The sequence below is a fragment of the Arctopsyche grandis genome, chromosome 7 (genome assembly GCF_051622035.1).
Source record: "Arctopsyche grandis isolate Sample6627 chromosome 7, ASM5162203v2, whole genome shotgun sequence".
NCBI lineage: Eukaryota > Metazoa > Arthropoda > Insecta > Trichoptera > Hydropsychidae > Arctopsyche > Arctopsyche grandis.
In genome coordinates this window covers 22,705,804-22,720,567 of record NC_135361.1, presented here as the reverse complement: position 1 = coordinate 22,720,567, position 14,764 = coordinate 22,705,804, and the positions used below count along the sequence as shown (strand labels likewise).

The window sequence follows — 14,764 nt, the reverse complement described above, 5'->3', positions numbered from 1 at the left end:
TTTAATTGTGTGCAGGGATCAATATTGAAAATACAAGTACATATGTATATCAAAATCATATTACAATCATGAAAATTTCAATTTAATTTCTTTAGAACAAAATTTCTTTTTATTCTCGGATTTGATAATTCGGTCGAATATTCAAAATAATTTATATAGATGTGTTTCATTTTCTTATAAAAATATATTTTTTAATTTGTTTTTCCCTTTTGCACAATTTTCCACTTATAATAGAATATTGTTTTAATATAATTAAATTGTTTAAAATGTGATTTGATTTCATTAGCATTTATATATTGTGGCATTTTGAAATGTGTCTTCCTTTTTGTATCTATAAGTCTGCTGCAAGGTGAATGTATTGACAAAATATGATTGTACTGAATAAATAAGTGCAAAAGGGAAGATGTGTTAAATTAATTCTGAATATGTAATGCAAACCTCTAATCATACATATACATAATTAAATAACATTTAATTGTAGCAAAACGTAAGTCATAAAATTTAAAACCTTATCTATGTATAATAGAATATGTAATGTATAGTTTGAATGCATCATTGTGTTTTTGTATGAAATTGATAATAGTCGATTAATGGATGTGAAAAATAAACGATTAAAAAATTCAATTAATTGTTTTAAATTTATTATCATTCATATAAATATGTATGTACATATATACTCGACACATTTTAAGAATGCATCAGCTAAAATGGGCAAATTTGAAAAAAATAAATCCCCATATAATTTAATACATACATATACATACATATGTGTGTATAAAATTTTCAATAAAATCAAAGTGGCCTAGAAAAGTAAGCTATTCAACAACTTTAACGCGTTTATTCAAGAAAAATCCAAAAAGAAAACTTAATGATAACATATTTATTTAATCAAATATATTTACACAAATTTAGCAATGTAAAAAATGAATTAATACAATGCTATTAGTTATTAACACCATTAGGGGGACAAAAAATATACTCTGGTCCTTAACTTAATTCAAATTCGAGAGATCAACGACTCGGTAAGTAAGGCCAACGTCTATAGTTTCCCCATTCATTATTTTATTTGTTCTCTGTTTCTTTAAAGATCGATTGAACGAAACAGGGTAGGTACTTTAGAGAATTAAATTATAAGAAAAGGCAATTGAAATATTATACAATTCTCTAAAGATATTTGTAAGTATGTGGTACTATAAGAACACAAACACACAAAATCGTATACGACACGTTTTTTTTTAGATAGTTTTGCAAAAAAACGCTAGCACGCCTGATATATATGCCAGGCCAAAATCACCTACAATCTACACTCTACAGTCTACAGGATTGTTTCCTGAAATATATTTTCGAAATGATCGAAAACAGTGATTCCATATTTAAAGAAATGTAGGAGCAAAATTGGTACCGTATGCCCGTACGGCGGGTGACCGTGAAAAAGTCAAAAATATTCGTTTATCATGCATACATATGAAAAACGGTTAGTATATATATCAGTGGCGTGCGGTAAAACTCTCTCTCCCCCCGTCGTACATTCTCACTTAATTTGCGCGAGCAAAATACAACAGGAACAAGAGGAACAGGCTTTTCCTCCCGTATCCTGCGCGCGCACATTAAACAAGGCTGTATGACAAAAAGAGATATAATTTCACCGCATGCAACTGATATATATATATATATATATATATATATATATATATATATATATATATATATATATATATATATATATTTATATTATATATGGGTCTACCTCACGGGACCGAAAGTGAAACGCCCGAAAATGCAAATATCGGAAGGCAAAGATTGAAAATCGAAAGATCTTAAGTCGAAAGATTAAAAAAGGGTCTCTCCCCCCGTCGTACATACTCACTTAATTTGCGCGATCAGGATACAACAGGAACAAGAGGAACAGGCTTTTTCTCCCGTATTCTGCGCGCGCACATTAAACAAAGCTGTATGATAAAAAGAGAGATAATTTCACCGCATGCCACTATACATATATATTATATATACATAGTACCGTTTACCATGCACCCTTTTTTATCTTTCGTCTTAAGATCTTTTGATTTTCGATCTTTGCCTTTTGATATTTGCTTTTTCGACCTTTTCACTTTCGGTGCCGTGAGGTAGACCCCCCGTGCAGCATAGTAGTTACGCGCCTGTGTAGGAGAAACTTATCGAAATAATTAGATCGCACGAATTAACAATGACCTGAAGGAACGTCCTTCCCAGTTAGAAGCTACGAGGTCGTGCATGGTGTACAATGCAATATGCTTTCGCCCCAAATCATTTGGATGTCGTAAATTTCGATTTGTGAAAATGTTTATGTTGACGTGTATGGTCGTAATATAGGTGGTTACGATCGGTCGGCGAATAGTATTGTCACCGCTGGCGGCGGCCGGTGCGTTGAATCTGCGACGGGCTCCGCTGTCTTCGGTTCGGGCTACGCAGAGGCTGCGCCCCCGCGCCCCATTTCGCCCCCTCGCCTCCGCCCCCGCCCCGCCCCCGCCCCGCCGCTCCTTTGGTGTGCGCGCAGAACGCCCTCGTGATTCGGGTAACCAACAGCTGCACGGCTGCCACGACCGTTACTTTTACTCGCGCCAAAATCGCACCTACTCTTCTACTATAATACTCGCATAATAATAATACACTAATTGATTACACACCAAACTATTTACAGGCCAAGTCATCTTTTCATTTCCCTGTTGGTTATTTTTGCTTTTTTTCTATTATAACCTCATTTTCACACGATTCTCAGTGACTCGAATTCTAGGCTCATATTACGCTACTAAGCGTAATATTAGCCGCTATTGTTGAAAGCGACTTGAGTGCACTTTTATTCATTTCGAGAAATATCTCGCAGTACATTGAATATAATGATTTGCGTTTAACAATATTTAAAAAAAAAACTAGTGGCCTGTAATACGTTTATTCTGCTTTTCAAAGATTCCGGACATATCGAATTAAAAGAAGTGATAACGATTTGCAAATTAAGTCAAACTGAAATAGTGTTTTTGGAACTGAAAATTGGACCTCCGCCACTTTCAAATATATATATATATATAGGCTCATATATGTTTAAGACTTTTGATCATTACTTTTGCCATTGGCTACGTCCACACTACCGATATTCTCGAATTTTCCATATCCAGTTCCCATATTGCAACCTGTGGTTGCTCTTTAAGCACTGGTTATGGAAAAATTCGCAAATATCGGGTGTAGATACCGGTAATGTGGACGTAGTCATTGACTAATACAAACATTCTATTTTGTTAAGACATACACATACCTCAAATTTATTAGCCCTTGTAATATGTATAGTCATTGTTTTCCCTGGTCAGTGTATTTCCTTTTTATAATTCCTCGTAATCACTATTCTGCCTTAGTTTAAAAATTTAGAAAGCTGGGCATTAAAAACATAGAAATTACTAACTTTTTCTGATCCACAATATTTCGTGTCTGTGAATTAACAATTTGTAGATACTGTCATTCTTTTCATTAAAGTTTTATTAAAAAAAAAATCCTCCACACTCTTCCAAAACCTGTAAATAGTTTACCGAATTCATTTCATTTTCATGCAGTTCATTCATCTTTATATACATTTTTATTATTAGTAAAATACAACACATTTTTGTAAAACAAGTTTTATCAAATAGCTTCTGTAATAAAGAGTAAATCTCTCAAGATATGTATATATAGACCATAACTTATTTTCTGAAATTCTTTTCATGTCTGTCAAATGCGGTAATTGAAATGAACTTTTTATTATTTTAGGCATCATGGCTGATATTCCAGAAGTGGTGTCAACTGACCCTGTTGAAATGTTGGCTGTAGGAAGACGCCATTTGGCCGTTAAAGATTACTCTTCAGCTGTTACGAGTCTGGGAAAAGCTTGTGAATTGTTGGCAGAAAAGTATGGACAGCAGGCTGACGAATGTGGCGAAGCTTATTTCTGGTAACTAATTGCAAGGTGTTACTAAAATTGACGTTTAATAGTCTTTTTGAAATTGGACTTCAATTTAAGGTACGGAAAGTCATTGTTGGGTTTAGCTAGAGAGGAGAGTGGTGTTTTGGGGGATGGCATTCCCGGCGGGGATGACAATCAGGAAGATGAAGAAGAAGAGGATGATGCAGGAGAGGAAGATAATAGTGGTAAATTGATAAAACCGTAAACTTACCTCATTTGTATTGATAATATTATTTTTAAACTATTCGTTTTCCAAAAGAGACTGATAAAAATGGAGAAGAGAGTAAGACTGAAGCTTCCGGTGAAATTCCTGAAACAAATATTACTTCCAAAGATGATAATGAAGCTTCCAAACTAGAATCAATGGATTCTACAAATGATAAACCTAACGACAGTCCTACTGTTTCCCAATCAGAAGCTGTAATTTCAAATCAAATTTCTATTATATTATTAATGGTGGTTCATTTTGGTATTAACGAATAAAAATATTTATTATTATAGGAACCTGGGCCATCCACTGCTGCAACATCGTCCACTGCCGATGGAGAAGCTGAAGACAATGAAGATGATGAAGTGGAAAACTTACAAGTGGCTTGGGAAGTTTTTGAACTGGCAAGAGATGTGTTTTTGAAGCGAGGAGAAAGAGGAAAAAAAGAACTTGCAGATGTTTACTTATATTTAGGAGAAGTCAGCCTTGAAAGTGAAATGTATGACAAAGCTGTGACTGATATGGGTAAATAATTATTTATTTATATTGTGTTTAGACAATTTTGGTATGTATTTTATTGTATTTGTGTCAATTTTAGGAAAATCTCTTGATTTATTTAAGGACTTATACAGACCAGATGATAGAAGAATTGCTGAAACGCATTATCAAATAGGTATATTTTTGTTCCATTTTATTAGTCTGATGAATTTTTGTATTTTAAATTTTTTAAATGCAATATTTGATATATAGGTCTCGCACATTCGCTTTCTAATGGATTTGACGATGCAATTTCACATTTCAAAAGCGCCGCTGAGATTTTAGAAACACGTATAAAAAATTTACAAACACCGTCAATTGCTGCTGATAATGCCGATATCAAAAAACATCTTAGTTCTGATCCTTTCTACTCTATAGATGGTGAAATAAAAGAACTCACTGAACTGTTGCCAGAAATAAAGGAAAAAGTTCAAGACATGATTGATTACAAAGCTGAGGTAAGACGGTGTGATTGTGGTGATAAAGTTAAAAGAATATTAAACAAACTTTCTATTACCAATTCAATAATTCAATGCGGTTAAACCGTTTGTCATCTGTTCATATTTATTTCTCGAATCTATGATGCTATATTTTTTTGAAGTAAATTTTAGCTGTATATTTTGTGTTGTACTGCTTTGAGTTGTTTTTCAAGTGAAAATAAGACTGACTTTATATGTACAATTATCATTTTAATCACAAATTATTTTATAATTCGTTAAAGTTGCTCAAGTGGTTAAAATAATATATGCAAGTGATTTTTAATATTATTATGAGTCTAAATGACTGATTATTCTGTATGTTATATTTAAAGAAATAAAATAAATTATATTTGATTTTGATTTATTGTATTTTTACTGAAATTTTAAATTCCAATTCTCATTATATAGCAAAGTTATTGGACAGTTATATATAAGTTCATTATAGAGGACTTGATTTTATGTAATTGCATGTTATTGTTACATGAATATCGCCGTTTAATTTTAAGCTATGGCAATACTATTAATATTAAATTCTATGTTGTACTTTTTCAGGCCATACGCTCAATGCGAGAAACACTCGGAATGGGGAGCAAAAATGGTAATTCTTCCAAGGAAAATGGTGGCACTTCTGTTCCTCAAGAAAAGAAGGCATTGGATATTTCTCACCTTATAAAAAGAAAACGAAAACCCGAAGAAGATAGCAACACCGACGATTGCAGTGCTGCCAAAAAAATTGCGAATTAATTCCAATTTCACAAATATTTTACTATCCGACTCCTTTTTGTGGTTCAAGGAAACCTGAAATTTTCTATCGCTGACAATTATTTATCTTCATAATTTAAAAATTATTTATGTTTTAATAAAGTTTTAACAAAATATAATTAATTGGTAAATTTTGAATATCCTTCATGATTTTGGAAGGTTTATTTTTTTCATTCATCCATAAAGAAAACAAAACTTGAATATTTGGTTATGGTTTTCTTTTCATAATTGCATATTTATTTACCTTTAATAATGATATACATGTGCATTTAGTGTAAGTGTTAATATAATTAGAATGTAAAATAGTATATTTTTACACTATTGTTACGTCTTAAATGTGAAATTATAATTTTTTTTAATAAAATAACGAATTGTAATATTTGACTTTTATTTCAATTAATAACCAACAATATAATGTTGTGAAGATTTTCAATGTAATAAATCACGGAATAATATTGTGAATAATAAATATAATACATACACTGAGTAACAGAAAGCAAAACACGAAAACCTTCATTCTCTATAAATATATTTGCTTGGAAAAGTTTATACAATGTGGATAAATAAATGTTTTACTTCATTGCAATATTTAATTCATCAAATTAAAATATGTATCTAGTGTGTAGAAAATTGTTCAATACAACATAAAGAGTATAAAAAAGGATACTACATATTATATTTGACAAAATCTTATAATAGTGAAATTCCTGCACACTCACTATATTTCCGTCCTCTGCAGAATCCTCTCAGACCCTTTTCAACTACGGTGTCAGCATCTTTTAACTCATTGCTTGACTGCAGAATCGAAATTAATTCTCCCAAAAATGCATGACAAGGCTTCTTAGTTGAAAAGTAATAGCCGAATCGGTCTACGGTGAGGGACATTTTCCCCGGCATTGTGAAAACGTTCATATTTTCAAAAACTTTATGGTTGACGTAAGCTTTCTTCTCCCTGAAATAGTTTTTCGACTCTCGACTTAACGAGGAATCCGACACGGAAGACGATATTCCACCTAGCGTTTTCACTGAGCTTTCCGATGAACTCGACGAGCTTGATGTATCAGATGATCGCTTCACCACGCGTTTGTACATGGACGCTGACGATGAAGGCCATTCGAGACCTTTGAAAGTTGGCTTCTTGCGCCCGAAATCTGTCTTGAACGGTTTCAGTGCCTTATAGCCGGAATAGGACGTCGAGCTGTCGTAATACTCTGACGAATCGAATTCTGATGTCACTACATCGGAGGAACCTCTTCGCGAGGAATGGTCGTCGTACCGTGGCTGATCTTCTGGTAGACGTCTCACAGTTTTCATTTTGTCCTCGAAACCAGTCGGTTTTTTTAATGCAGCAATGTCTGGCAAGGGTAAAGTGTTTAATTGTGACGGTAGGGCGCTTAATGGTGGAACTGGTTGTAAATCCCTCTTAATTCTTCTCAATCTTTCTGTTTTCATTGCATTATCTACATTGACTTCTGGTAACGTTTCAAGATTCGGATTTTGCTTTACGGTATCTTTTTCTACGTTCATTTCTGTTAACTTTTTTCTGAGATTCGGATCTTGCAACACATTGTCTTTATTTTCCATTGCATTTTCTGCATTAACTTTTGGTAACTTTGTTCTTTGATTCGGATTTCTCACCATTGTATCTCTTTCCATTACTTTTTCTTCGTCAATTTTTGGTAATTTCATTCGAATATTTGGATCTTGCATCAAATTGTCTTTTTCTATATTAACTTTTGGTAATTTCATTCGAATATTTGGATCTTGCATCACATTGTCTTTTCCTATATTAACTTTTGGTAACTTCATTCTAAGATTTGGATTTTGTATCATTGTATCTTTATCCATTGCTCTTTCCATTTTGGCTTTTTCTAGCTTCTTTCTATCCGGATTTTGCAATCTACTATCTTTTTCCATTGCATTTGCTACATTGACTTTTGCTAGCTTCTTTCTAAGATTCGGATTTTTTAACATTTTCCTTATTTTACGCTCAGTTGATGAGAGATTTTCGCTGTCTTTATCATTCGTTAGTAATTTTGTCTTCAACTTTTTAATAAAGGCAGCTGATGAATTTAATGATGATGATGAAGATGAAGATGATTCATCGTCATCATCCTCAGAATTGCTATTGTAATCCTGTGGTCTCTGAGCTTTTAGTGCTTTCGCCATTGCCCTTGCTTCAGCTTTCATCAACAGTTGTTTCGTTTTTATCGGCTGAGCTTTCTTATTAGGATTTTTTTCTAACAATTCAGTGTCATTCAAATTGAAGTGTCTCATTGGTTCTTCTATCACATTATTCAATTTTGGTTCTGATTCGATGATGGTCAAAGCACCACCACCTATATCAACAAACGATTGGATTTCGTCAATAATTTCCTGTTTTGTCTTGCGTGTAGTAGGCGCATTTTCGACAAACAGATCTTTCTTATTGAATCCTTGGACTAGATCTTGAAACTGTCCCGTGATATCTTTGTTCACACAATATATGTCAGTCTTGTCTCTGAACAGCTGCCACGGCATTGTAATACCCCCATGTTCCCATAAAGAGAGCACTCTCAATACGAATGGTATCATCGAATCAGGCAGAATTCTCCAACGGAACCTCAAAGGACTATGAAGAAAGTAACTGCTTAGTGACGATCGAATTATGTTGATATTTTCAAAATGGATTAAATCACCCATATCATCCCTTTGCGCGTGGAAAGGTATTATAGCATTTTGCTCGTCTTCCGCAGACGAAGTTAAGAAGAATTTGGGGGCATCGAAGGTATTGTGATAAAGTTCCCAATCCTTGAACCTGGCGTTTCTCTTATAGTTCATCTCATTTGTGTCGTTGTACAGCACATACACGTTGAAAAAGTGGTTGGGATGGTGTTCCACAATTGACGTGAAGAGCGTTTTGTGTTTTTCGGTCTCGAATTTTTGCTTGCCGTTGAGTATGACGTGCATATAAACGTTTGTCTTTTCCGGGAATTGTTGGGGAGTATTCTTTATGATACTTTCATGTCGCGCCAGACATTTCTTTTGTATGCTGAGAACCGAAAAGGATTGTGGTGCTGAGGGTTTCATCGAGGACTCAATCATGAGTATGAGCGTGATGACGATCATGCAAAATGCAACAGCCACCAACCAAAACATTGTCATATTATCTGAATGGAAAAATAAACACACATTATAAAGTCATCATCATCATATATATGTATAATATCGCTATTATGTGTATGTGTGTGTGTGTGTGAGATAACGCTCACTGTATGTACGTCACGGCTAAAACACTGACAACAAAACGTACGAATATATTATAATAACAAAAGAAAAAAACTTCTATATATACATACATACTGTTTGCTACCAATATTTCCTCTAGGCTAATAGACGGCGCTAAGTCTCTGAGCATATAGCGCCATCTATTGAAAATTTATTTAACTAATTAATTATATTTTCTATTGGTGTTTTATATTGTTTATGTAGGTAGTTTTTATCATTTTTTTTTCATATTAAACAATTAAATATAAATATTAAATTAAATATATTTAAAAGGTATTTAAGAAAAATACGACCGCGTGCGGATCGTACACAGAACCGACACATTTAAAAAAAAATTAATAGCTTAATACAGAGCATCGTAACCTCTGGATATTCGCGGTACACATTGTTTACGACTCGTAGAGTTTGTCAGCTACGTAAATACATACATATGTATGTACTTCATCGGCAATCGCTAGTTATTCCGTATATGCATAGGGACAAAACACTAACTAACATAGGTTTTCTCCCTCACACGCGATCTCACTCGCACGCATTAGGCTGAAGTGTTGTTCGGAGAACACATATTACCTACCGCGGAGCACAGGTTACGATGCTCTGGCTTAATATACCATAACCCATGCGATGATATTCCATCGGGGACAACACTAGTATTCTTATATTCAGAGTAACATATTTGATCAGAGAAAGCAAACGATTTAAGAAATTAGCATGAAATGGACTCGAGAAATGTATGTACATATTTTGAGAAATTACGTATGGATGCAAAATTTGGGCTTGAATGCCAAAATATTGCACAAAGTCCAGTACACTCAAGGAAGTGTGGAACATTGATTTGTATATGTATTTTCGGTATGAAAAAAGGCATGGATGAATGGAATTAGGGCGAAATCACACAGGAAGGAACGCGGGCACATGATTTTTTTTAGATACTTTTAAACATGCGAAAAAAATGTGGCATGCCTTGCACATATTCATGGTCCAGCACACACCGTCCCAAAATCACCCGCTGGAGTGTTTTCGGTAATATTTTATCCTTGTATTTATCCTTGCTTGACGGTGATCCATAACGGTTTATAATATATAATATTCCGTTTGTTACAGACATTACTAACAAACTAACCAGTAGATTCTATGACAGAATCACTAATAACCATACTAACACACTTGTGAAGAGTCTCGGTGATTACAACAAAATGTCTACCCTTCAGGTATAAAAACAGATTACCTAAACACAATCTGCTTTAGGTCATCGACTTTAGAGATTCTTTAATTAATATTATGTATTAGATGTATTATGAGCATTTATAAGAATTGTAAATAGGTTTTTGAGCTCTTTTTCCTATTATGCTGTACATTGACATTGGAATAATATAATACTATGATTACTAACCAAATTAAATTAAATTGTAAAATAGAAAATGATCAGTAGATCAGTAGCTATTAAAATAGATATAAGATGTATTGCGAACATAATTTCGTAATAATAAAAAGCATTTAAAAATCAAAAATCAAAAATAACGGCGTATCCCATATTTTAAGAAATGTAGGAGAACCCCCACAGCGGGGAGCCAAGCACACAACGTGCCGTTCTTCCCTGTGTGATTTCGCCCTTATGCAAGTTGCTAACACAGTGGAGTGAGGGACATATTGAAATGACAATTTGTGGTTCATGTCGTTAGAAGAAAAAATGACGGTGGATAGAGATGTGTTTTAAATGTTACGAGATAGGCTAAAGTGAGATGAGTGGACAAAGTAAGGGAAATGTGTCACATACTAAAACTAATTTTCTCTTAGTGTTCGGGAATACCTGGCAATTTCTTGAAGATGGATGCTGCACCCATGATCACGTTTTTCGCCTTTCCATTTCCGCCGTTTGCACCATATTTCCACCGTCTAATCATGCTAGACGACTGTCCATACTTGGCATCTATATACGCCTCATCGTCAGATCCTTTACTTCCACAACTAGTACCATCAAGGATGGACACCAGAAGTGGCTTATCTTCACCTCGATTTACCGCCATCGCCAAAAATAATCTACTAGACTTATGCGATTTCTATTTTGTCCGATTGCCACGTTCACTTTTCACAGAAACTCATTTCTGACACATTCGATTACAATATAATCGCTGTTTATTTGAATGTGGAACTTTAATATTATATTTTGCAGTCGTTGAGTAAAACAGCGATTCGTGTTTCTCGTGACTGAGCACTGGTAAGAATATTATTATACAGACATGAATTCATTTTGTTCAAACCACCTGTAAGCCGTAATTAATTTGTTGTTTGTTCAGCAGAAATTGAAGTGGTCGTGCCTATCGTCCTCGACTCAGTTTGATACAACAAATGAATGTTATACTTTTTCTATGTACAATTTTATGTACGATTTTATGGTTTTTTTTATGTGGTGGCAATAACGCGCTTACGTGTAATATAAATATTTACATATGTACCTGTGCAATAGCTTCTTCTAACAAATTTCATATCCACTTTAGTTTTTCACTCACGAAACTTACGTATAGAAATAAATTTCATAGTACAATAGCTACGCATATTGTGCACTTTAAACCCAAAATAATATTTTATTTTATTTTATTTCATAGAACATGAACAAATCAATCGCCTTTACAGATCGCTTCAATGCGACGAGTGCACTTAAACAAATACATTCAATATACGTAATCATTTTGTAAAATGCGAATTCATACAAACATCCACAGATCTATGGAGAAAATTTTGCGGCGTTTTATAATCAAATTGGCGAACCTCAAGACGCTGAATAACAAGAGATTAGTGAGATATAGAAAAGGAGATGCCAATTTGCTAGTTTCTTTGATAAGAAACGGCAAACTTTGATAAGAAACGATCGACCCGGAGTCACAATCCAAGGTCTGGCCAGTAGCGGGACTCTAGTGGGACTCGAACTCGTGACCACTCTGCTCGAAAGCATAATATTCTAACCACTAGTCCACGCCGCTGGTTTTTCATATGACTCCATTTGAAAATTGTTGGTATTTTTAGCTATAACTTCTGATTCAGAAGATTCTCTCATACATACAATGTTAGAATGTTAAAATGATACTGTAAATTAAATTAAATTAAAAAGTAAAAGGCCAACAGTCGTTTCACAGCATTTATTGATGATTAAGGAGTTACACGCACTCTCACTGCTCAGTCCAGAATGACCTGATATCGCCTACGTACCGCCTTATAAGGGGTAGATCTCTCAGGACGTCTAATCTGTTTACCTACTGTATAGTCACGTATTCGGATATGTATCCCCACGGTATGAGAAGTGCAATCATTGTTTCATGCACTTAGCTTGTCGCTAATCCTTAAAACCACTTACCCCGGTCACACGGTCTCTCAGGACGCTACCCGGTCTAATCCGATCGCAATTACTCGGCGGCTCTGTTTAGTATACGTTACAATACCATAGGTGAAATTTTAATCTATGTGATTAAAGTTTTTTGAAAATTCTGTCTTTTAGATAATATTAAATGAATTTGTGATATTTTTTTATGTCTATGAATTGGGGAATTAAAAACGCTCTTGGAATGAGTTACAATGATTGAAATGAAAGTGATGTGACTTTGTTTTCCCCCAAATAGCTTAATAGTTTATCTCAATGAGAATAAAAAGATGGTAGATAAGGTGCATTAAATATAGTTATTATTAAGACTTTATTAAAAATCCTCAAGATGTTTTATATAATATTTTTGACCTATAAGGCTTTAAGTAATCTCATATACATAATCAAGAGCAGGGGCGGCTCCTCTTTAAGGAAAACCGGAGCACTGCCCCACACAAATTTATCCTAACCAAACAATACAAATTTTGAATATTGGTGTTGGTGACTCGTCAATAGTTAAGAAGTGTTTCTTTGCCCCGCTCACTTCGCGATGAGTTGAACCGGTTCGTAATCCAGTTCGGAACAGTCGTTTATCTGCCGTGGTCCTGTGGTCACCAGCTTCGGTTAGCTACTATTCTGGCACTTGCGAGTGGTACTGTGTGTAGAGTGTAGACAGTCAGTCGAAGCAGAGAAAAATGGTCCGTATTTCTGTATACAGAGAGTAGCTTTTAATTTACTGTGTAAAAGTCTCTTTGGGGCAGAATACGTCAGCCCCGGTTGTCTATATTTTCTATACGATTCGAAAAATTTTTCGACATTTCAACTATGTTTTGCAAAGTGTGCTTAATTTGTCAACTCTTTCATTTTTATCAGTAAATGCTTATTTATTAATATAATACATTTTTGCTTTTTTAGAACACATAATTAACGAAGTCAATAATTTTCTAAATAAGGCATTTTACTTGCATACAATTTTACTGATCAAGAGAAAATGTTATATGCCTATCTCAAAAAACATAAGGACAAAAATTTTTTTTTTGAAAGTTTGTCTTTTGACTTCAAAAAGAGTCCAATGTATGGAAATATGTAAGGTTATTTAATTTCCAAAGCCCAAAAAAAATACATACATATTTTTAAGAGATTTTATATTTATTATACACTAGCTGTATTACCCGGCTTCGCTCGGTATTTGTAATATAAACCGCTTAAACATGACTAATCTAATAGTAAACATTTTATTAAATTTATTTGAATATTTTTATTTTATATAAATTTATTTGAATACTCATTTGTTTTTTTATTAAATTGACTGTCACGAACAAACAAACATATATAGTAAGTCTCTTATAAAACATTATATGTATACCAGAATCCGGCGCCTGCGCCCCCCTAGGGCTTCGCCCCCATAGGTTCCACCCCTAGGGCTTCGCAATGTTCATCTGCGCCCCCTAGGGCTTCGCCTTCGGCACCTTTGTCCCCGGGGACTTCGAATCCTTTAAATCGAAAAAATTGAATTATTTGTTCGATGACGTCACGGATTTTCGACCCAACGAACGAAGGCTACATACATACAAAGTCTCTTTCCAAATTATATATTAGATTGTAAATATGCATAATATTTTTTTCAACGGTAAACAGTATTAAAACATTGTTAAAACTTAATTATGTAAAGTGCAATATTATACAATTATAACTGCCATAGTTGTATTTTTCTACTCGTTGATTGTTATCACTAATAATAATTTTATTTGACCAGGTGTGAATGATGACGTGTACTTAACGAGAATATGCATACGAGAATATAAGTGTTTGTAAGGTGAATTTTTCACATTTGTGTAATAATGACGTTTCCTTTAACTTTAAAATAGTCAAATTACATCAGTATGTGAAATGATTTAAAACCCAATAGCTTTGTATATAATATAATAGTGGTTTTACCCGGCTTCGCTCGGTATTTGTTATATAATATAAACCGCATAAACATGGCTAATCTAATAGGAAACATTTGATTAAATTTATTTGAAAATTCATTTGTTTTTTTTTATTAAATTGAACGTCATGGATTCTACGAACCCAACAAACAAAAATACATACAAAGTCTCTTTCGATATTATATATTAGATGTATTTGATTCTTATTACTAGGAATTTGAAATAAAAACATTACATCAATTCAATTTTGTTTATTTGTAT

The 14,764-nt window shown here is 33.8% G+C and overlaps 2 protein-coding genes across 2 annotated transcripts; one reads left to right on the top strand and one right to left on the bottom strand.

The window, feature by feature from the left end:
- Positions 1–2,351: 2,351 nt before the first annotated feature.
- Nasp (Nuclear autoantigenic sperm protein) lies at positions 2,352–6,326 on the top strand. The gene is made up of 8 exons (XM_077435240.1): positions 2,352–2,551; positions 3,772–3,952; positions 4,022–4,149; positions 4,224–4,384; positions 4,466–4,697; positions 4,771–4,845; positions 4,923–5,167; positions 5,741–6,326. The coding sequence occupies exons 2-8, from the start codon at positions 3,777–3,779 to the stop codon at positions 5,930–5,932; spliced, it is 1,209 nt and encodes a 402-aa protein (XP_077291366.1). The 5' UTR covers positions 2,352–2,551; positions 3,772–3,776; the 3' UTR covers positions 5,933–6,326.
- On the bottom strand, positions 6,157–11,740 carry LOC143914862 (uncharacterized). The gene is made up of 2 exons (XM_077435239.1): positions 11,028–11,740; positions 6,157–9,099 (listed from the first exon to the last, which is right to left on the bottom strand). The coding sequence occupies exons 1-2, from the start codon at positions 11,242–11,244 to the stop codon at positions 6,641–6,643; spliced, it is 2,676 nt and encodes an 891-aa protein (XP_077291365.1). The 5' UTR covers positions 11,245–11,740; the 3' UTR covers positions 6,157–6,640.
- Positions 11,741–14,764: the final 3,024 nt, after the last annotated feature.